Below are 21,027 nucleotides of genomic sequence, written 5' to 3'. Positions count from 1 at the left end.
TTGCTATAGTACATGGAAGAAACCAGTCAGCACAACTTCAATTACAAGGAAGAAATGTGGAAAAAAAAATAGAGAGAAAAAAGCCCTTCTATAAAACAGAATGTTTTTGTTAATTCACAGAAAGTGTCCTATTTTTTTCAGTGTGGGTCCACAAAAAGGAAAAAAATGTCTAAATTTCTATTGTAGATATCCACATATACAAAAAGTCTGAAAATATATTTAAAAGTTCAATATTTATGCCCTGCTTCACATTTTCCAGTGTTGTCCAGTGGGCTGGATTGGCATCTTTGCTGGACCAATTCTGGCCTCCGGGCCTTATGTTTGACATCCAGAGATAATAATAGAAAGTTCAAAGAGGTTTGAATCCTTTTTTATGTTTCTTTCTTTCTTTCTTTCTTTCTTTCTTTCTTTCTTTCTTTCTTTCTTTCTTTTTTTTTTTACAATGCTGCAGTGCCAAACATCTGCTGAGTGGATGCTGCAGCACATGAGGATGCATTATTGTGGTCATAAAACAAATTATAAATCTGCAGCCTTTTGCCAAAACTCAGGAAGTCGACCTTATCATAAAATGTGTAATTGCTCTCATTGTTGATAAAATGTTCAGATACCTAACAACGATCATTTCCAGGCACGGGACAGGAGATGATGATAATAAAACTTCATCAGCAGAAAGACCTCACTGTGGCGAAACTGTCCGGGTGTGAGCTTGCTCATTTTTTACGCTGTGACAGCATGAGGATGACACGGAGGTGACAGTCACACCGAGGTGTCAGAGTGGTGCCATTTTCAGTCAGTGTTTTTTGTCAGCAGACATGAGAATCTGCCTTTCATTGAATATGAAGCGTTTAACCTGCATTTTACAATGCAGGACAAAACAGTGTTCTTTGCATAAAAATTTTGAACTGCCTCTGCATGACTGTCCTGAGCACTTCTAGGCTTTTCTCATTGGTCACATGAACCAGGGCCAGTGTCATGCATGCACTGTACCTAAACATATAATTATCATATGACAGTTTAACTTGCACAGAAGGCCCTAGGCCCTAGGCCTGCCAAGACTGATATGGGAATAGTTTATATCCAGTGACCCTGGGTATTTTATTGCAGGATATTTGCTTCGAACTTCTCGATAATGACAAGCTGAACTCCAGGACTCGATGAACTCAAGAACTATGAAAGTGTGAACCTTGGACCTGGTGACGAATTATATCTGTGGAGATAAGTACAGACATCAGAGCGCCTAAGTCGAATGAACATAAAATAAGTTTTTCAGTCACTTGTATTATTTTGTAGTCCTCTGTATGGCTGGGATTACTTTTTTTCCTTTAGTTAATATCTGAAATGTATGATTTGATACTAATTACACACAAAAAATCATTTAAATCTTTAATATCAGATTATGATAATAAAAAAAACAACAACCCTGGACTGCAGGAGAGAGAGAGAGAGGACCAGACCAGACCCTGGGTGGATCTCACCTGCCTCTTTATTTTTGTTGTTGTGTTGTCTTGTTTTGTAGCTACAGTTTTTTTATTTAACCAATGGGTAAACTGAATCTGCAAAAAGGTCTTCAACTCTGTTTTATTTATATAGCATCTAATCACAACAGTGTCACCTCAACACACTTTACTGTATATTGTAAGGTATAAACCTTACAACAATACAAAGAAAACCCCAACAATCAACTGACCTCCTATGAGCAAGCACTTGGAAAAAAAAAACTCCCTTTTGAAAGTTTGTTCTCAGGAAGGCAAAACCCCCAAAACAAACATTTCAGTAATAACTACGTGGTAAACGTGTTTTATTTTCTTGTTCATTGATTAGAAAAGACGTAAATTTGAAAGATGATTACTCATGTTATTATTATGGTTATCATTATGTAATTATATGAACAAAGCATTATTTGAGCCTGCATAGGTTTTTCTTGGGCACTCCAGCTTCGTCCAAGAGTCAAAAGAAAGGCAAGTTGGGTTACCTGGTGATTACAAATTGGCAGTATGAGTGAATATGAGTGTGAAAGTTCATTTGTCCCTCTGTCTTAGACCAACAGCCTGTCATAGGGTATACTCTATGACAGGTGGGCTAGTATGGTGGGCCTGATTGGTCAAACATGCTGCAACTTAAGAAAACACCAGCAAATAAAAAAAAAGTTGCAAAAGCTTTAAAAAAGCTCATAAACACAATGAAAGTTTTTGAGGGCAGGCAAAAAACAAAAACCAGCTCCCATTGCGTTTTATTTAAATTTTGCTGTATTTTATGTGCTAGTGTTTTCTTAAGTTGCAGGGCAGAGTTTGATAAGTGGAAGGAACTAAATAGCTGCATGAATTGTATATGAAGACTATTGTTTGGACAGTTTGAGTCTGACAGTCATAGCATGACTTTATGCCGTGTTTAAAATATGGATATTGCTACATAGAAACTACCAAATTCTAAATTATGGGTACACACACATCGTCTATCCGAGGTCTATCTGATATTCCCGTGTTGTTGTTGTTCCTGGATCAGCATGCTAATGTTGATCCAGGAACAACCTGCTGAGGTCCACTCAGGAAAAAAGAAACCAAAGTTTTTTTCTACTCTACTCTTTCTTTACTTTGTCTGCCTTTCAGAGGGGGCAACAAAGAGGAGGTGAGGAAGATCCAGGTGTTACTAAAGGACAAGATCAGAGAGGCTAAGGACAATTACAGGAGGAAGCTGGAGTGGAAACTCCAGCAGAACAGCATGAGAGAGGTGTGGAGGGGCACGAAGACCATCACTGGATTCAGGCCAACCAACAGCAGGGGAACTGAGGGAGGTGAGAATAGAGCCAATGAGTTGAATCTGTTTTTCAATAGATTCGACACCACAGTGTCTGCTCCTACCCCCACAACCTCACCTGTAGTCAGCCTGGAATCCAGAACCACACCACTGTGCCAGCCTCTCTCTTCACATGGCGCTGTTGCCTCCTGTGAGATTCCTGACACCCCTCCCCCACCCATCACCTTCACTCAATACCAGGTTGAGATGCAAATGAGGAGACTTCACTCAGGCAAGTCTGCTGGACCAGACGGAGTGAGTCCCCTTGTCCTCAAGACCTGTGCCCCCCAGCTGTGTGGAGTCTTTCATAAACTGTTTATGCTGAGTCTGAGTCTGCAGAGGGTCCCGGTGATGTGGAAGACATCATGCCTCGTCCCTGTACCAAAGACGCCTCGTCCCAGTGGCCCCCAGGATTACAGGCCCGTGGCACTGACCTCCCACATCATGAAGACCCTGGAAAGGCTCATCCTGGACCAGCTGCGACCCATAGTAAGACCACACCTGGATCCCCTTCAGTTCGCTTATCAGCCTCGTCTCGGAACTGAGGACGCCATCATCTACCTGCTCAATCGTGTCTACACCCATCTGGTCGACTCCTTTGTCACGTGGTGTGAGCAGAATCATCTGCAGCTCAACGTGGCAAAGACCAAGGAACTGATCGTGGACTTCAGGAAGACCAGGAAACACTTGACCCCTGTTTCAATTCAGGGGGTCAGTGTTGACATTGTGGAGGACTATAAATACCTTGGAGTACACATTGACAATAAACTGGACTGGGCTAAAAACACCACAGCACTTTACAGGAAGGGCCAGAGTCGTCTCTATTTTTTGAGGCGACTGAGGTCCTTCAACATCTGCCAGAAAATGCTGAGGATTTTCTATGAGTCTGTTGTGGCCAGTGCGATCCTCTATGCTGTTGCATGCTGGGGGAGCAGGCTGAGGGTCGCAGATGCCAACAGACTTAATAAACTAATCCGTAAGGCCAGCAATGTTGTGGGGATGGAGCTGGACTCCCTCAAGGTGGTGTCGGAGAGGCGGATGCTGTCCAAGATAAAGACAATGTTGGATAACACCTCCCACCCACTCCATGACATGCTGGTCAGTCACAGGAGCACGTTCAGTGAGAGACTGAGATTACCGAAAAGCACCACTGAACGACACAGGAAATCATTCCTGCCTGTGGCCATCTCCCTGTACAACGCATCCACTTAACACACTGTTTGCTGCTACAGCTACACATGTTTCTTTTCCAACTATTTATTTATGAGTGACTTATGTATGTATGTATGTATGTATGTATGTATGTATGTATATATATGTATATATTGTACTATTCTTAGTTAGCGTATTGTCTGTCTTGTCTTAATGTTGGTTTAAAATGGAGCACTGTAACAAAAAAATAATTTCCCCCAGGGATCAATAAAGTATTCTGATTCTGATTCTTTGTGTCCCCTCTTTCTGTCTTCTCTTCTGAATTGTAAACCACATACCTGTAGGTACCTCTTTTGGTCCTCGAAATGGTATCCATACACATTACTGTGAGCGCCTAGTGCTATGAGTTCTACTAGTTAGCCATAGAGGTTCCATATGTGGGCAGCACAGTGGTGCACTTTACGTTTGTAAATGATTCTAAATTAATCCATGGATGGATGAATGGACATCTGTGTAGATTGTACTGCAGGGACAGAAATGGACTTTGCCTGATCATTTCATGGTATGCTTTTCAAACCATGTGTATTAATAGAATATACCTGAATATTAAACATCTGGAAAACAAATCCTAGTGTTTGGATAAGTGTGTCTCTGTTGTTGAGCATTACCTTCAAGAAAGCGGTGACAGTGTGAGTTTAGAAATTTCCGTCTGCATCCCTTTTTTTTGAGCATAAGTATGGTAAAAAAAAAAACTCTTAATAACACCTGTCAACACAATTAATATTTGCACCCATTCAAGACCCTATTTATAATCAATATATAATCTGCACCCTTTTTTCCTGAACTAATGATACTTTTTTCCAATTGTGCTGCTTGAAGAGTCAAATCAGACATCCAGAGAGAGCACTACAAACTCGTAGTAGAGGTGAGAGTAAAGGAACTTATATTAGATTACAGTTTTAAGAGAATATTCACATTCATACACATTCCACAATGCAAAAAAAAAGAAAAGAAGGTTAAAGGTAAAAGGAATTCAGTAAATCTCAATAAAGACTTTTATTTATGTTTTTTTGTACCAAAATAGGCAGTTAGAGCAGGGATAAATATTATATGTTAGATATAGTTCCATCTCTGTAATAGATTCTTTGCATCGGTGCTTTACTCTAACATACAGTGGCATGGTGCCCTGGCTAAAAACACACAGCCAGAGTCATACAGACAGCCCAGTTCTGTCAACACACAAACACAGTACTGATCGACCTGAATCAGTGAGGATTACAGATTTGGCCTATCTGAACATTCTGTGGAGAAACATTTAAAGCCTTTTAAAACACATGCGGTCAAAAACTGGTTGTTATTTGAAATAAAAAGCTACTCTGTTGACAGAACAGTCTTTCTATACGTCTCCAGTCTCCAGTCAGCTTGGAGAAGTCGCCTCGGGGTTGGAGGATGGAGATGGGGAGCGGGTGGCTGACAAGGTCCATACAGGTGGGGGCTGCGTCGCCAAAAGCATCTTGGGATCTCGAATGTTACGTTTGGAAAACAAGAGATTATGTTACATCGTGTTTCCGGTGAGTGTCGTTCATGACCTCAGCACTCGCGATGTTGCTCCCTGGAGAAACTGGAAATATTACACCAACGCCAATTACGTAGCAAAGGGCTCTCAAGAATGTACGCTCTAATCCGAATAACAAAATATCTATGAGGCGGATAGAGTGTAAATAATTTTTTGCAGTCATGCGACAAACTTTACAGGTGCAACCTGGATTGCAAGAAAGTGAAAATAATATTGCTCCACAGCACCTTTCAGGCCACTGAGTAGAATGCATTAAATGGCCCTTGCGATAAAGCAGATGCAATGCTAAAAAACAGATATACTCAACAACACTGCTATGATTTTTTTTGTTGTTGTTTTCGTTTTAGTTTTCAGTACAAGTAGAGTTTAGTCACGTGTTGTTAAGCTGAGCCTTGGCGACAAGCAGCAAAGCCTCTGAAAAGACTACTACAGGTAACAGATGCACTAAGCAAGCTTCACATGACCAACAGAGTCGCCATTGTTAGGTTACATGTGCTGTTAACGTGGTCACAGACTCCACTGAGTAGCTTTAACCCCATAACGCCAACTGTATCATATTTAACACATGAGTTGTGAGTTTTTTTAAACTTCTTTAAATATCATCAACCTAAAAAATGTCAGATAAAGCAAAAATTATACAGATTGAAACTCGTGTATTGATAATTCATTTCTTTTTTTTTTTCTTTTTTCATTTGTCAGAAGGAAAGGAATGGCTCAGGCTTAACAGGGTTAGGTTTGCTTCTCGTGCTGTGTAGCCTCCTAAATGAATGAAAAGCCAAACATTTCATCCTTCAATGCATAAAGTAGACATTTGTGAAATAATGAAAACAGGCTCCAAGATATAACCCTTGGATAATTATGGATGGAGTGCGGAGGTCACACATAAAGGCTTAAACTTAAAAGGGGGGTCAATGCTTAAACTTATAAATCCAGCGGGGGAAAAAGTGGATTACAGTTAAATGGTTAATCCAAACAGCAAGTTTCTCCAGAAGAGTACACTCGATACCCCTAAAATACTCATCAACGACAGTATGACGTGTTTTTTAACCTTTACCAAAAAAACCGCGTCGACCAGCTTCGTCTCAAAGCAGCTCAATCATCGCTGAGGGAAAAGCGAGTGTGTCGTGCATCACGTGCGCAGACCGGAAACACTGGGAGGGTAAAGATGCTTTTAAGAAACCAGCCCTCATTAGTGCAACTACGGTAAGAAGGAAAGCCGTAACAATGATGATTACGATCGTGATGATAGTGATGATGAAGCAGAAGATACACTGTTTAATGCTGGCGTGCGTAACTAACGTCACACTGCGCAGAGGAGGAGACACGAAGGCATGAGACAGAGAGAAGGAAGCGGAGGTGGAAGGAAAAGGCAGAGAAGCCTCTTTGAGATGAAAGCTTCTACGAAACAGACTCGATCTCGAATCTGGGCCACTGTTTGTCGAGCTGTCGAGTACAATTTTAGAACTTAAGTAATAAGAAAAATGTCTAAATTCAGTTTTATTTTATTTCTCCTAACAAACTGGAGCAGTTTATGGTTTTATTCTGACTTAAATGTTGTTGTTTTGGAGTGTTTACACAAACTACAGCTTGTACAATAATCTGTTATTTGTATCTGATTTTAACATTTTAAAGATTTTCACCATTTTCCCTTCATCTGTACTTTGTATTCCAGACAAAGTATTTATGTATCTTGTAAATTAGACGATACATTTCTACTGAAGATAAGAATTTGTGAAAAGTAACGAGCAACAGTGCAGATGACTTGACTCTGATTGGTGATTGGTTGTTCGATGGCCTTATGAGCTGCTCTATCGTGTTTACTCTTTGGCTGTAAATTGCAGTGAGCTGCCTGATAAATATGACCTTGTCTCTACTCACCATGGAGAACTGTGAGTTATATTAAAAATATTTCTCAGAAATGTGATAAATGCAGGCCCAGAGCTCCAAACGTACTCCATCATCAATATGAGGCAGTTTGTTTTTGACCTTTTAATAGCAAACTACTGATAGAGGGCTTTGCACTTTATTTATTTGAATTTAATCTTCGTTTGTTATCGGATCGAGAACTGCTGCTTCTTAATATAATTATTATTATGTCACACATTGCTTACAGATTAAATGATTAATATATTCTTGCTACATCTCTAAACAGTATTTGTTTTGATGCCAAAATTCTGCGGCGTATTGAAAATTTTATAATGATTTTCACCTCATATCTAAAGTCTGTGGATAGTCAAAGGAAGAAAGGGAATGAAAGGATTGAGGATTGAGAAAAAACATGAATAAGAAACTGTAAACAAGAGTGATGCTATGAGGAGAGACAGACAGAGAGGGAAGGAGATCAAGATTTTGTCCCAAAAACATGCTCTTAAAGCTACAGCGTGCAAAAATCTGCCTCTTGGTGACAATATAATCATTACAAACCCATACATGAATGCATTACCCTTCGTTAATATGAAAACAACAACGACAACAACAATAAGAAGAACAATAATGAAATCAAATCAGATAATGGTACATGTCGCCTTGATTTAAACCACCTCCTTAAACATTAAGGAACTGAGCCGTAGGAAGATCCACCAATAGGCTGCTGGACAGACATGAGCTCCTCCCACTTCAGGAAGCAGCAGTCCCAGATAGTCCCAGCCTCGTCCCACTGAATGTGCTTATGTAAATGTGTCAATGCATGTAGTGATGTGCGTGCATAAGAAAAAGAGAGCAAGGAAGCAGGCTGATAATAGAAAATTAGACAAGAAGGAAGTGTGCAGAGAGGCTGATGTTTGTGTGTGTGTGTGTGTGTGTGTGTGTGTGTGTGTGTGTGTGTGTGTGTGTGTGTGTGTGTGTGTGAGTGAGTATGTTGTATATGGGTATTTATTCAGAGTCGCTCCTTGGTGGGAACCCAGATGTAAGGACCAGACTGCTCCTCGATGATTTGCTTCACCTGCGAATACACTTCCTCTAGAGTTGAGCCCTGGACGATTGCTGCAAGAGAGAGAGAGAAAAATATTAAAGATTAAAAGATGTGTTTAAATCAAATAATGTGACACACAGGAAGAAAATAGTTACTGTAGATGGATGGATGGCCAAATATTCTCTTCAGGTGTTGGTAAAGATCAAAACCTGAGCTAAATGAGATTTTATGGACCAAAAACACAATCCCACATGTATAATAGCTTAGCTTTAAAACTACTCGACGTGTGTAAATATGTGAATAAATCACAGCTTGCCAACAACTTTATCAGCATTAAAGGTGACAATATGCCAGTGTGGTTCACAGCTTGCCCCTGCTGCATGTTTAACAGTTTCTCCAAGCTGCCTCCTCCACAGATTCTCCTCAAACACAAAAATAAACTTGATCACATTTTCACTTACACCTCAAAGCATACTAATCTTTGATCAAAAAAAGTTGAGCAGATATGGAAAATGTTAGTTTTACCCTACTTTCCAAAGTTATACAGCTCATGTGTACAGTTTTCTTTTCAAAGTGTATAACCGCCACAGGTGAGACTTTACTGTACAGTATTTATCATACACTCACAATATCCTGATATTATTAGGGCAAAATATTTCTGCAGTGATTTAGTAGTAGCAGTGACTCTGGAGGCAGTCCAGATGTGCACATGGAGACAACCTTGAGGGGGGAGATTTAAAGGTATGTGTTTTGTTTAGGTGACTCACCAGTGAAGTACTCTGTGAACTCCTGCTCCAGTTTCACAGCTCTGTCGTAGGCCTTCCTTGCCTGCTCCTCACTGAGACGCTTATTCATCTCTCTGCAGAAAGAGACTACAGTTATTTTTCTGTAAAAAAAAAAACCCCATTAGACCCTATGCAAAAATAGCCCTACTGATATTTTCGTAAAGTTCAGCAGTGTTAAGATGACTCAGTGACTTTTAGAAAACGGAAAGTGATGAGTGAACAAAAGTAAAGGAACATATAAGCAAAAAAGAAGCTGGGCTTCACATTTATTTAAATGAGTGAAGTTTAGCCCTCATTTAAAATAATATAGGCAACATTCTCACTGTAGAGGCGTTTGACTTATTGCATATTGTATAAAAATACTGTCAACCGGCAGCAGTACCCATCAGCCGTCCAGTAAACTCACTACGGCTCAGGGGTAAAAATGAAGTTCACTGAGTTTTTTCCCTAATAAATGCAGCTACACATTTTTTAATGGAAAATGAGAAAAAAGTACCTTCATGAGAGGTATTTCATCAGTATGACATAAAAGCAGAACTTTTGAGAATTAATATTTGTCATGTCAACCTTGAACCGTCTCTTAGAACATTTTTGTGGCACTTATTTAGAGAAGTTATACAATGTTACTGGCTTTGTTTATGTTGCTGATAGTTTTTACTTATAAGATGCTTATAGGATGCTATACTTATCATATTTTTAACCTTTCCATTTGATTACTTGAGCTTTGAAAGAACAGATGATAAAACAGTGCAAGACAGATGCTCAGATTGTCTTTGAACAGTTATGTTGTGTCACTTACAAAATGTTGTCGACACTGAGTGGTCTAATGAGGATAGCGATGGGATGGAGGCCTGCCATCTGGAGACGCTTTATCGCGTTCCCTGATACATCCAGTATGCAGTGCTTGCCCTGTGGGAGAGACACGGAGTCAGACATTCTTTCTTCTCATACCCTCGCTCTCTTTTTCCCATTGATCGTGTCTCTGTCTCACCTTGTCAGCGACCTCTTTGACAGACTGTATGCTGGTTCCATACAGATGGTTGTTATACTGTCCAGCCTCGATGAACTTGTGCTCCTGAATCTCTCGCTCCATGAGCTCTCTGGAGGACATGAAGTGGTAATCTCTGCCATCCACCTCGTAGTCTCTCCGTGGCCGTGTTGTGTCTAAAGATCAGAATTTACACAGACTCAGGCAAAGAAATAAAATATCTTAGTGTGCAGTATCCTGCTCATGAGCACCTTAGTGCACATATTAGCCTAAAACATTAAGATTAAAAAGCAAAAACACAACATTATGTCGCATTAGGGACTCATCTGTCTTCAGGGTAGGACATCCATTTTTTGGGGGTTTGGGAGTCTCATAAAAATGTTTGTCAGTTTTTTTCTAATCTAAAAAACTGAATGAGGCAAACGTGACCCTTCACTGAGCTCATAAAAAATGTATTAAAATTAGGCATGACTTTGCGATTTTGATTTATTGCCTCAAGGTCATAAGGTTTGCAAAGCTCCAGTAACTGTTGCAGGTTTCTACTGGGATTTATAATGAACTAAAGGCACTCACGTGGGACGCAGGAGCCAAACTTGTCAGGGAACTCGGAGATGAGGTCATCGTTAACCCGATCTTTCATTGGTCCAAGCACGATGACTGGCCGTGTGTAATTAACTGAGAATTGACAAAAAAAATTTAAAAAAACAGGTTCCGTCAACGTGTAAAATCCACTCCTCTGGAGTGTCTTTGAAGGATTCACAGTTTTAAAAATCTTATACCAGCCCTTTAACGCTGCCTGTCTGAAATCAGTCATTTTTACCTTAAGTCACCTCACTCAAAAGAAAACAAAAAACTGGAAAGCGTGCATCAAGAGGACCCTAAAATCTATAAAAATTTTAATGCAGCTTGCTCCAGATGATTTATTTAATACAGCTAGGAAGTTTGTAATGACTGACCCACCGCTGCTTCAGTGGGATTTAAGCAAGCTACAGAAAGGTTTTCCAACTACCGGTCGACTGTTTTTTTTCTAAAATAATGAATTCTTACAAACTCAATTAATTACTTCCCCCAGGCATGTTTAAAGATGTTACAAAGTACTCTGCTTTAGTAATACATTGTCTAAGATGTGTTGATTCTTAAAGCTACATCAACTGATTTAAATGGTTTGAAGTTTTAGATTTTTTTGCAACGGCCTCGGATTCGCTTCAAAAATGCTGTTTGCAGGTAAACACTAAACAAACACAGCGAGCACTTTCAACACAATTTCCCTGTCAAAATGACAAATTCTTTCCAATGAGAAATGATAAAGATTGAAACACAGTTTTGAGTAGAGAAGCACTTTAATTTACCTACATAAGCTAAGCTAACACACATGAAAAACAACAACAAACCGAGGAGGAAAGGGAAGCCACTGACCTTCATGCTGCATGACAGGCTGGTAGGTGAGAAGGATCTCCTCCTGACCGGCTGTTTAAACAAACACAAATGAAGGACACATTAAAAGGACCAACACTTGACAACATATCACGCCCTGATTTCTACTTTTGGAAAAAGAGTTCTTCAACAGCTCTGGAAAAGCAGGCTGCAGAAGCAGAGAAATGTAAACTGTACACACAAAGACATGCACGTAAAACTAAAGTAAACCATAGCACACAATTACGCGTGACACACCCACAAGCACACACAGAGGAAAACCTACAGCCCAGCAGCTACATCAAGCAGGTGATGAACTGAGAGGCAAAGTTTAAAAGATCAAGAACAGAGTGAAGAAGAAAAGTACATTTAGGAGAGAGAGAGAGAGAGAGAGAGAGAGGGGGGACAGAGGAGGGGCTAGACTTACAGGAACTACTCTCATTATCACTGGTGCCAGAGTATACCAGCTCTGGAAGGACAAGACAGGTCAGAGTCAACACACACACACACACACATATATATATGAACACACATACAACACACACACACATATGTAAACACATGTACAAACTTGCATTCACTGTCGTGGTTTCACTTTTCAAAACAGAATTCCATCCATCCAGTTTCTATATGTGTGTTTCACTGTAATATCTCAATTATAACATCTACTGCTTAATACACAAGGAAAAGTACAACAATGCTCAGAGAACTCAGTCAAACTGTACACCAGTTGCATTTTTTCTGATATAATAAAGGGCAATTTCTAAGGTTTACTCCAAAACTGTTTTTCCAATGTCTCAGATTAAATGGGGCTATTGTAAGGGCACCTTTGAGCAGGATCTATATCTACGTATAAATTGACTTCTTTCCTTACATCTGCAAATTAAACACAGACTAGTACACACATGGTGTTATATATATTTGTGTAAATTAGTGATTTTTTAATATTTTGCTTTTTTGATTTGATTTTGCAATTTGTGTTTTAAGTAACAAAAGAAAAAAAAGGGTTTTTTTCTAGCATTACTGAAACAAAGACATTTTGTAATGTAATAAGTAAAACACAAATAATATCTCAATTATGTTTGTACATTTTCGTTTTTTAGCATAAAAAAATAATGAAAACCATGACCGAATTAGAACGCTGATTATTTTATCTTACTAATTCAGTGTGTACAGCACCAATTCACAACAACAGTCACTTCAAATAGCTTCATACTATAAGATAAAGAGCGTAAAATATTAAAAAAGCAGTCCCAACAATCTTACAAATATCTGTCATGATAAGAGAGCTATTTAAAAAAATATTTCCCTATAAACTATAAGGAGGCATAACAGACTCCAATGAGCCCGTTTAGTTCGCTCTGCTCGTTTGAGGGTTAGAAAATGATGTGCAATAGTTTCACAGCTAACTCATGACGAAGCTAGAAAAGTTTAGAGATTGAGCAATTTAATGGGCAATTAAATTGAATAAAAAATTCAGGAGATTACCATGCATATTTTAAGTTGTCTTGCACTTTTTCTGAGGGAGCCTGTCTGTGCTTGTTTATAGACTCTAACTAAATTATCAATGTTGTAGCTTTTGGAAATTAACACAAACCTTTATTATCAAGAACCATCAAATATGGGCAAGTTCCACATTTCAGATGCCAGTATTAATTTTCTAATAGCTTTTACTTGCTGTAAATATTCATACTGGACATTTAAATGCGCCTTCTTGATGCATAAAAGTAAAACAATCCAGACCTCTTCTGTGCAAATGCACATTTGGACATTTAGCTGAACATAACTTATTCCAAAGTTGACACTTTTTTTTAACTTTGTAAAGTAAATTTTAAGGACGACTTACTTTAAGGTAGACTTGTACTGAACAACTGGTTTTTGGAGTACTGCTCCAGACTTTGTATGTTAGGTGTGTAATGAACTCTATATTTAATTGCACCCTATTACTTCTCCTCCAACTGGAAACTTAACAGAGTTTAGGTCTGGTCAGGTTTGAGAAGAGGTGGAATTATATGTGCTGACCAGCAGGTGTCGCTGAGAGAGAGAATACCTACCTTTATCATCCTGATCCTACAAAGACAAAGAGAGACGGAGAGAGACAGAGAGAGGGGGGTGGGGGTGGGAGGGGGTGGTGGTAAAGACACAATTAATTATCATATTGAAAATTATTCCAGGAGTATCTTGACTATTATCAACAGAAGCCTATTTGAAAGCTTTGAGCTCTCTACTGCGAACGCATATACCCAAAGTTTTAGAGAGCAAGAATAATTACAGTGTTAGTGCAGCAGGGTGTGTGTGTGTGTGTGTGTGTGTGTGTGTGTGTGTGTGTGTGTGTGTGTGTGTGTGTGTGTGTGTGTGTGTGTGTGTGTGCATGCTTCGCAATTTTTAATTATCATCTCTTCACCACACGGAGCTGCTGATTGCAGCGTTGCTGATTCAAACAGTGTGAAGAAAACAGAAGAAGGGTGAGAGTGTGCGCTGACAACACGGTGATATCAATAGCATGTGTTAAACCTGTGCTCAGCATCACACTGTGTAAAGTGTGAATAAAGTCACATTGTTGCCTCACCTATGAACTCAGACTGAAACTTTTCTATGTCACAAATATCTAATTAAAAAATGGAGAGAAAGCTGCCACTCTCTCTGTAGTTTGACTTTGAATTAAGGTTTCCCCCTGCAATTCTTTATCTACTAACAGGTGGTGTGGCTGTCACTAACAGGGGCAATGCAGCCAACCCAGTCACTGACTGAACTACAAATCAAATGCGATTTAAAGGCTCCATAAAGAATAGATTTTTTAATTCTAGTGCCAATTAAGAACTTAAACTTTATTAAAGTAATGCCAGATGCCAGAAAAATTGTTCATTGTTCATAAACAGACAACCTATCAAATAACACAAGGTTAAACTAAATCGATATCAGCAACAGTAGCACTCATGATTGCCTGTAGCTCTCTCTGAAAAGCGACCTTTATTGTCTCTGTCATTTACTAATCAATCCAGCAATCAGTTTCAGCTGTTGTTGCACTTCCCCTTATTATCTGTTATAGCTACGATAGGTGTGTACTGTTGGAAATTTTAGATGTTTGCATTAATCATGACCAAAGGTTTAAATAGTGAAACAGCTGACCTCAGCCTGAAGCAGCTTTAGTTACAGCCTTTTTTTTTTGCTTTGCATTCTGAAAATTTCCTTTAAGTCCTGGAATAAAATGAATCAGCTGGAAATGAGCAATAACAGTCCTTATTGAGTTTTGGTAAAGTTCAGGAATAGCAATCCCTCATGTAGTTTTGCGATAAAGTCATGGTTTTAGGTAAAAATGCCAAGTTTAACATTGCTGTGGTTTGAAGAAACCATAGATTGTTGTTCGAACACAGCAGGCAATCAGATGACTTTAATTTTGTTGTTTTAACACCCAGCCTCCTTTCTTTGTGGATTTTATCACATCAAAATAGCATCACGCTGCTTCTATCAACACTACCAACAGAAAATCATTGTGATTGTTATATCCACTAGATATAGGTGTTGTCTCGTGAGAGTAAAAGCAAATGTTTGATGCGACTGGAGGAAATAACAAGCTGTTGTGCCTCTCGATTGAGCCTGCCTGTAGTGGAGCACAAAATAGCTTTTAGATGTTTACTGACACTCTACACATCTGTACTATTTTAAGCTCACACATGTGACCTTATAACAGCATGATAAAGTTGCTCTTTGTGCTTCAAATGTTGCTGAAGCCTTTAGAGAGAAAACCATTCTCTGTCATATGGAGACTATCTCTCCACTCCGTTACATAAGTTCGGGGTATGACCCCCCACATATGGAATATGTGGAGAGAGTCTCTCACTCAGAGAACCAAGGTTACAGCGTAACCGTACTTTCTCTGCAATTACCCTGCGCACAAAATATTTAACACAAGTACAGCCTGACGTTGTGCCTTCTCTGTAATCAGATTCAATTAGTCATTTAAAAAACAAACAACAAAAAAACCCCATCATATTTTGGTGGTGTCTACCTTCAGCTGTCAATCTACCAACTGTCAGAAAACAACCAACCAACTGCTTTGTTTCATCTGACCTACAGTTCTTAAACCAACACAATATCCACCTTACTGCTCAAAGTAAGAAAAAAATTAAAATAAGACATTTAATGTCATGTTTTTTCAAAACAGTAAAGAGCTCAAGCTTTGCTTTTTACTTCTTTTGACATTTTACTGTTATGTTCAACACCTTGAATTAAAGTATACTGGTTTGAGAACTGGTTTGAGTTTTAAGATTTATGACAAACATTCATACTCACTGATCTGTCCTGAGACCTGCTCACTCTGACTGTCTTTAACCTCGACCTCTCCTTCTTTTCTGCCCTGTGAATAAAGCAAAAGACAGGTGCAAACGTTAGGAGGCATGCAGAGAGAGGATGAAAAAAATATGAACAGCGAATCAGCTCAATTAACACCCTGAAACTGTAAAACTAATTTAACGTCACAACGAGTGTCTCAGGTTGTTATGGATCTGAAAGAATGATTCGAACAAAGCCACAAAATATTGTTTCATCTGAAAAGTAATTTTGCAGCTTACTTTATTGGAATGTTGAAACTGTATATCTTTAAGCATCAGTATGAGATTACGGGGGTTTAAAATAGCACTGAGAGGAAGCAGAGGGAATTTTGTGCACTTATCCAGATGTTATGTAAGTTGACAGCGAAGAGCTGATTGCATGGTCGTGTCCATTAATCTAAATGGGCTGTGATCACCTTAAAACAGGTGCAAAGGAATAAAAGACCGAGACGGCATCGAAACACCCCAGCATACTCGGGTGTAGAAGGCATTTCCTCCCTGTGAAGGTTTCACTTGCTCCTGCTGTGGGGACATTTTTGTCTCCTGTGTTTAAATTTAGCTTTGTCACTTCCTGTGCAGGACCATTTCCTGCTGGCGATCACATCCAACTCTAGAATTTCAAATAAGCTGAATCTCTGGGACCTGTTTCTCTGCTGCTTAGCTTTCTTTTTTAATTTAAAAAAGCCAGATGTGTCTTTGTAAAAAGTCTTATGTAATACAGCTTTTAGCCCCCTGATGTCTGTAAACAGCTCGACAACTGTCATTGACAAACCAGCAATAACGTAGTGAATAAAAAAGAACATCGCAATGATAACTAAAGATATATTCTGGGTTATCCTGTTCTTTGAATGCTGACATCTTTATAAGAGCATGCTTACAATTAACTTTATCTCTAAAAAATGTCCTCGGAAAAAGGCATGAGGAAAAAAACAGAGCAGGTGAGCAGAAAGAGGAGAAGAAGCAAGATTAAAAAAAGAAGAAAAGCAGCAGACGAGAGGAAAAGGAGTCGAAGTTAAAGAGGAGTAGAATAAAGAGACCTCCATGGAAAAGAAGAGAGGAGAGCAGCAGGAGGGATGATTGAATACAGTTATATCAGAGGCTGAACACAGCTTACATTAAAAGACTGACTGAACTTTAATAATTACCTTTCATCATAACACTAATGCTAATAGCGCATAATCCAGCTTATCATTTTTAATATCCTGCAGACAGATAAATTGTAAAATCTAAATCTCTGGCAGACATATTCTAACATCTTTAACAATTTTCAAACTACAGCCTGTAATATATGAATTTCTATTACTTCTGTTTCTAGGCTGTTTTTTTAAACTATAACACAGTTATCTACGTAGCCCTAATGCTCAAGCCTCTGCTTTAACACCTCAGTCTATTAATACCTCTCTGTCAAACCCATATGTGACAATCTGCTCATTTCACTCACTCCTACTCTTCCTTGCCACCTTGAATCCCTTCTTTCCTCTCTAACACTCCTTCACTTTCCTTCCTTACACCCCATCACTTTCCACATCCCTCTGCCCCTGGTCATCGCCTCCCTCTGTGTCACGGATGGTAAAACGACTCGTCTTAAATTGTCTTCTCCTTGCACCTCAGAAATCTAACATCTGTCTGTCACCTCGTCCAGGGCGAAACAAGTGGAGAAGGTAGAAGGAAGGAAAGTTGGCATATATTTCCACCACAGGATTACATTCAGCAGATTCTTCGTAATGATGATGCTCGCAGTGATATGAGTCAACACAAAAACGACACTCTGGTGTAAAGACTGAAGCTAATTTGAAAATGAATCTCCGACCACGGATGCTGTCCCCAGGAAACAGCTGCCAAGCTGTCTGTATTTTAAACAGCACGGAGCTGAAATCCAGCGTCAAATTAAGTCAGAATGGGATGACACATTGAAACTAAGTAGATTTTTTTCTCTGTCTTTTTTATTTTGAGCCACAACAAACAAATAAAAGAAAAACCCATTTAGTAAATCATGAAAAGAAGATACACAGTCTTCCACCTTGATATTCCTCATGGAAAGGTGCCAATGTGAACAAACACTGTGGACGAACACATTTGTTTGTTTTCTTATTAGTCTTCTTAGTTTTCTAATTTAATTTTGTGAAGGTTTATGGTTGACTCCAGGGTCTGCTGTATAGTGGCCTATCACAATAAGCCTGGACAGACTTGTATTATAATAATCCTCATCCTAATGAAATGACTGAAGACCACACTGACGCTCATTCTGGTCTGGACTGTTTTCATTTGATTTAATCTGTATGTGTGAAAAACTTAATAATACTTCATTTTAAAGCCTTCTGAAAAGAGTCAGATTCAGATTTCTAACAGATGAACAGAAAGAAAATATAAGTGTAAAAGTTATCATTCAATATTTGTATTGAACAAAGATTCAAATGTGAACATTTTTAGGTGATAGCAACAACTCAAAACTAGATTTGAGGGAATGGGCGGACTTGACTTTAACGCTTCTACTTTAGTTAATAAAACAAAAATCAATAAAACCATCCACCCACTCCCATCTGAAACCCTTTGAACTCTGACCTCCGGCGGCTGGGGATGACCCCGACTTCCGGGCAGTTTGGGGGCGGGGGGCTGAGGTGACGGGCGGGCCACCACTCCTCTTCGCTGGCGCTGCTCACGTGGAGGATATCCCCAAAATGAAAGGGCAGGGCCTGATTGGGCGCGCTCAGATCCGAAGCACTTCCATCATAGTCAAACAAGGCCCTGCAGGGGGACAGAAAACAAATGACGCATGCAGTTACACGCTCAGCTTCAGCGCGACAAGCCATTCTGCTGGAGGACAGGTTAGTTGATGACATATACATTTCATTTTGAAGTTTGAAACTAGATTTCTTTTCTCTAAACAGATAGAAAGACGTGCTGGAATAAATACAAGATGAAAAACAGCTGAGAACTGTTTTTCTACACAACAAATTATTTTTTTAATTACTAATTTATGACCTTGTCTTGGAGCACATGGCACCGCGTATGTGTCTGAAGTTGTGCACATCTGTCTGTGTGAGTGTCACTGTGTATGTGTGTGCAGTAGTCCGTCTCTGTGACCACAGAGATGCAAACCCATCCAGAGGGAAAAGACCTGGGAAAGTAGGCCAGCGTGTGTGTGTGTGTGTGTGTGTGTGTGTGTGTGTGTGTGCAAAGGAAGTAGAGCTGAAATAACCAACATCCCCTAAAGTCCCTACTGCCTTCATCAATAAAACAGAACAGAGACAGAGAAGGAGAAACAGAAGAAAATTAGACAGAGAGGTAGACACAGACAGGCCAACAGAGAGCCTGACATTTGTACAAAAACACAGCACTTCGTGCTTTTTTAACGATACATCAAGATGATAAAAGAAAAGACTTGAGTGCTTTGAATGTGTGCGTGAATGGGTGGATGACTGGATATGTAAAGCGCTTTGGGGTCCTTAGGGACTAGAAAAGCGCTATATAAATACAGGCCATTTACCATTTACCATTTTGCTTTAATTTTAGGTGGAGGCTAAAAACTGACAGCCTGCATTAGTATTACTGTAATATAAGTTAACAGGCGCTGTCTACCAGGACTGCGAGCAGGGCAGAAGGATTGCAGGTGAATTCACTAAAGTGTTCAGGGTGACGCTGATTAGCTGCAACAGCACAAAAGCTTTAGTTAAGCTGCTCTGTTGGTGACAGCGATAATTAGATTAGATTAAACCTGAAGCCGGTTTAAACTGTGTACAGTAATCATCAAACACAATATGTTGCCTGTGACAATGATGGTAGCACGATGCTGTGATACTTGATATTTACTGCAAGACAACCACTTATTATAGACGTATAATTATATAAACCTCTGTATAAACATTTTTACAGGCAGTCATATTTTTTAATGCTAAGCTGTGGTCATGATAGGTTATGGAAGTATAGAAACTGACCACTCACTATTATATTTATGATAAGCATGAACTCATTTTGATCTTTGTAGGAAAAATCAGAAGAAACTCTACAAAAGTGTTTAAAAAATGATTTTAGTAGACCACATGCAGCCTATAGATCTGTTGTAATGGGAGCTACTGTACAGTGAGATATTTAGATATGTTCCCATAAAGTCAAAGGAAAGTCAGGTATTCTAAATGGCATGACAAGGTAGATGAACATCACAAGCTGTAAACATAAAGTACTTTTTTAAATTAGTGGATATTTGCTGCAACAAGAAGCAGAAAATATAACATACAATAAAAAACACATCCCGCCTAATTTTGCAGCCACCAAGTTACAATGATGGATGGTGTGCAGAGTTATTAAAGTCGCAGCTATGTAAATATAATTCTGTTAAATCAGTTACAGGTTATCAATTACACTCAGTTTATTTGTACATGAGAACCTTTGAAATCTAATTACTCGAGGGAAGGGACACACATTTAATTACTGCAGCGTGTAGCCACCTAACAGACTGCAATTATAGCACAGTGTGTGTGTTAACCTGTGGACATTTTCAACATTACATAACATGTAAATGCTATTTTTGTACAGCAATCCGATTATTGCCTAAATTGTGTGCCCGTGTGCCTAAAATCAATGACCTGTTCTCAGTATTACATTCATTTGAATTCCTCTGAGGAATTTGTCCAGTGGGGAAGCACACATGAATTACTGTAACCAGTCTGTAAAAGAAACGCACACCCATTGTGTTAGAGATTTTGCATAGCCAGCAGCCTTTTGTCCAAAGAGCACTGCAGTTTAACTTTCCAATGAATACTCATATAGAATTACTGCACATGTGCATATTATTTCCAGAGGTGAAAACGGCTGTGTGACACTGCTGTCATAGGCGAAACAGCCAAATTAAAGTAAACCCCCATTCACATGTAGATTAGCGGTACACAACATCACACAACATTAACTGCACGCTTGTGATAACAGACATTAACATTCTGCAGCACAAAGCTAAGAGAGAACAGCTTACCATCTAACTGACATTACAGCAGCACATGTAACAGCCTCAGTCATGTTCCCTAACAGGCATGCACTGTATGTTGATGCTGAGGAAGTAGAATGAGAGCACATTGTTGTTTGTT

The 21,027-nt window shown here is 39.2% G+C and overlaps 1 protein-coding gene across 5 annotated transcripts in view; it reads right to left on the bottom strand.

Moving 5' to 3' along the window:
- Positions 1-8,396: 8,396 nt before the first annotated feature.
- Positions 8,397-21,027, bottom strand: part of LOC146614611 (discs large homolog 1-like protein) — a 116,114-nt gene continuing 103,483 nt past the window's right edge. For 3 of the 5 annotated variants that reach the window (XM_085375378.1, XM_085375379.1, XM_085375382.1), the window contains 10 exons: positions 18,512-18,694; positions 15,912-15,975; positions 13,673-13,688; positions 12,046-12,087; positions 11,622-11,672; positions 10,779-10,880; positions 10,209-10,381; positions 10,017-10,126; positions 9,200-9,291; positions 8,397-8,503 (listed from right to left, as the gene is read on the bottom strand). In XM_085375378.1, the coding sequence (XP_085231504.1) occupies positions 8,397-8,503; positions 9,200-9,291; positions 10,017-10,126; positions 10,209-10,381; positions 10,779-10,880; positions 11,622-11,672; positions 12,046-12,087; positions 13,673-13,688; positions 15,912-15,975; positions 18,512-18,694 (940 nt within the window). Of the gene's footprint in view, positions 8,504-9,199; positions 9,292-10,016; positions 10,127-10,208; positions 10,382-10,778; positions 10,881-11,621; positions 11,673-12,045; positions 12,088-13,672; positions 13,689-15,459; positions 15,494-15,911; positions 15,976-18,511; positions 18,695-21,027 lie in introns of all 5 variants that reach the window. The other 2 variants (XM_085375383.1, XM_085375381.1) reach the window with 2 other exon arrangements.

This window comes from Diplotaxodon limnothrissa, linkage group LG17 (genome assembly GCF_057381915.1).
Source record: "Diplotaxodon limnothrissa isolate DT_005_m linkage group LG17, D_limnothrissa_male_GT1.1, whole genome shotgun sequence".
NCBI lineage: Eukaryota > Metazoa > Chordata > Actinopteri > Cichliformes > Cichlidae > Diplotaxodon > Diplotaxodon limnothrissa.
Note: the sequence above shows the minus strand (reverse complement) of the source record. Positions and strands in the feature narration are given on the sequence as shown.